Here is a 3,180-nt window from a genome sequence, read left to right on the forward strand (position 1 = left end):
AGGAGGCTGCAATGCTTGGTAAGAAATGTACGCATTATCCTGCCCATGCAATTGTAACCCCTCTGTACAGTATGTTCACAAATAAAATAAAATAAAATTTATAAAAAAAAATGTCTGTGGTCTGTTTAGCCACTCCCATTATAGGTTCTGGAGAGTCTTTGTAGTCTATCATTATTAGAAATATTATCCACTGGTTTTGATTTTACTAGACTATCTTCTATAATTAAATGAGGGACTTCAAAACCTGTGCCACTGGTATCTTCCCAGAATCTTCCCTTATTTGATCTTCTAAGCTAATTTCAAATAAAAATACAATAAAATAAAATTTACCTTTAAAAAGAAATAAATATAAACACATCAGACAGATGAGTCTCAACTTTCTTGGATAACAATTTTAACTGAAGCATTAGTAAAAGTTTTAACTTGAATATCAAAATCCTACTTCTAGTATGACTCATCCACTGACTTTCACAACTACATGGCCTCCATCAGCAAAAAGAACACTCAGACCCAGATCTGGGTTCTAAATATTATTCCCCAATAAAAAGAACAAAAATTAAAATGTAAAGAAAATATAATTATAAACCAAGAACATCTAAAAGGATCAGAAAATAAGGAAACACTCAAAATAAGAGGGTGAACACAACTCAACAGAACACCACAGAGAATTAAAATAGGAACAATTCAAACAATATAAGAAATAATGTATCAGCAGATTATAACTAGGATTCCCATGTAAAATACAGGATAATCAGTGAAATTTAAATTTCAGATAGAATGTTTTTAGTATTAAAATGAATCACTGTGATTCCTGCCAAATTTTATATATCTTTCACAGGGTTATATATAATAATATTAAGATAATTATGCCATAAGGTGTAATTCTCTGCATAAAATAGGTATGAACAACTCCTTACATTTTTAACATGATCTTAAGTCTAAATGATTTCTCTGAAAGTACTAATACATCTGTAACACAGCTGGATCCTGTCTCATAATCATAGATAAAGATTTAAGAGACAATTTGGAGAAAACCAGAAAACAAATTCTCAACAATGTTTTATTAATATATTTATTCAGTTTTATCACTATAACTAGAATCAAGATCTATGCAAAGCAATATAGTCTAAACTGAAGTTTATGTATTGTTGTTTTGGTTTGTATTCACACTCAGGAAGTGGAGCTGTAGCTCAAATAATAGTAAAAACTTTAAAGATGTTTTTACAGTGCTAAGTCCAAGTCAGACCTGAAAATATGAGAATATTCAAAAATCACTGAACACTTCTTTTATGAAATGAATATTGTGTTCTTAAAAATCCATGTGGAAAATACTTAGTCCCTAAATGAACAGTATTTGGAGATAGGTTTTCTGAGAGGTAATTATGTCATAAAAGTGGAGTTCTCATGAATGGGATCACTGATCTTATGAGGTAGGAAAGACATAATCTCTCTCATCTATTTTTCTGTCTATCCATCCAACAATCTCTATTGATTCTTCCACATGAAAATATTGAAAGAATGCCCTTATGAGACACCAGATAACACATGTTCTATGAACTTCACCTTGGAATTCTAGCATGAGAATTATGAGAAAAAAATTTTTCTGTTATAACATCATCCAGTCTCTGCTATTCAGTTATGAAGGCCCAAATTAAGACATCCACCTGATGTCAAAATACAAGAATGGCTTAATTTAAAGTAAAGAATTTCTCTTTGAAGATCAAATTCAATGTCAACATCTTAAATTTCAAAATACTTCCACTGGATATAAATTGCAATATTATGTGTGAATAAATGTCAACATTACTTCTGAAATAAAATTTTGTGAGTTTGCCAATTTCAAAACTGTCCACAAGCACAGTAAAGTTCAAGAGTCTTCAAGAGTCTGAAATGCAAAGGAGTTTTCATTATAAATCACTCTGACTAAAACCAAGGGAGAAAGAAGAATTATCCCAAAAATAAATTGCCTCAGTTCATTAATTTGTTTGCTGGTTGCTTACATGTCAAGTCTCTACATCTACTTTGTTCACTCTTCTTTCCTCTCTCTCTTTCAAGACATTTAACCACCCTGGGAGAAAATACATAAAAACTCATAAAACCACCTGCTCTCTTCTCACACAGCATGTTACTATTGTAAGAAGGCTAGTCCTCGTGTTTCCCCAGTGATAAATAAAAGGACTTCACTCACCGAGCTGGGGCTGGAGTGCCGTCTAACTTTAGGCGACTCTTTGCCAGCAGAGGAGGACTTGAAGTTAATGCAAGCATTGTTCTCAGAATGCACCCTTTTTACTTGATTAGTTGGTTTCTCAAATGGGTCAAAAGTGCTCTGTGTCCTCTGAACCCTGACTTTTTTATCCTCAGGAATTGTATCCAGGTGTTTGATCACCGAGTCCATTCCCTGGCAGTTCCGTGTAGACATCTTTGTGACACATATCTGAAAAAATAAAAGAATCTAAATTCAGAATTCCACACTGAAACACTAATATCATTAACCATGCTGACATGCTACTCTATAAAGAGGGCTCAATTCAGCTTCAGAAAATATCCAACCTCCCCCATAAAAGCTATTCTCACTTCAATCACAATAAGAAATAATCCAATAATAATCCAATAATCATATATGCTTTATTACAGTATTTGTAAAAGAATAAAACACTATTCTTAAAACAAGAAGCTCACATTATACCATTAGTACTCATATGGATTTTGAACCCATTACACACATATTTTATCATCTGAGTATAAGTGTATATCTCTGAATCACCAATTTTAATTTTTAAAAACCACTAGGCTGCATCAGATGCACAGATTGATGGGTGATCACGGGGGCAGGGGGGGCAGAGGGGAGGAAGTGGGAAGGAATGGGAAGGGGAAACAAAGGAGGAGGCAAGAATGCTTGTTAAGAAATGTACTCATCATCTTGCCCATGTAATTGCAACCCCTCTATACAGTATTTTCACAATTAAAAAAAAAAAGAACTAGTAACCTCAGGCTAGAGGAAGAGGATATTGTTTTGTTTAAAAGGCTTAGGTCTAAATAGAAATATTTAAACTCTGTCCCCATCTTGAGTACATCTCCAAGTCACAATAATAAAATACTTAGATTAATAATAATTAGAATAATGTCTTTCGGGGTTAGAAACATTAAAGAAAGGTATTTGTACTTTCTTTTTTCTTTTCA

General features: G+C 32.9%; 1 protein-coding gene across 2 annotated transcripts in view; it reads right to left on the reverse strand.

The window, feature by feature from the left end:
* Nucleotides 1-2,434, reverse strand: part of Cdk14 (cyclin-dependent kinase 14) — a 413,243-nt gene extending 410,809 nt beyond the window's left edge. The window contains exon 1 of one of the 2 annotated variants that reach the window (XM_013026092.1): nucleotides 2,189-2,434. In XM_013026092.1, the coding sequence (XP_012881546.1) occupies nucleotides 2,189-2,419 (231 nt within the window). In that variant the 5' untranslated portion in view covers nucleotides 2,420-2,434. The remainder of the gene's footprint in view (nucleotides 1-2,188) is intronic. The other variant, XM_013026093.1, reaches the window with a different exon arrangement.
* Between the last annotated feature and the right edge of the window lie 746 nt (nucleotides 2,435-3,180).

Source organism: Dipodomys ordii, unplaced genomic scaffold (assembly GCF_000151885.1).
Source record: "Dipodomys ordii isolate 6190 unplaced genomic scaffold, Dord_2.0 Scaffold90, whole genome shotgun sequence".
In the NCBI taxonomy this organism is placed as follows: Eukaryota; Metazoa; Chordata; class Mammalia; order Rodentia; family Heteromyidae; genus Dipodomys; species Dipodomys ordii.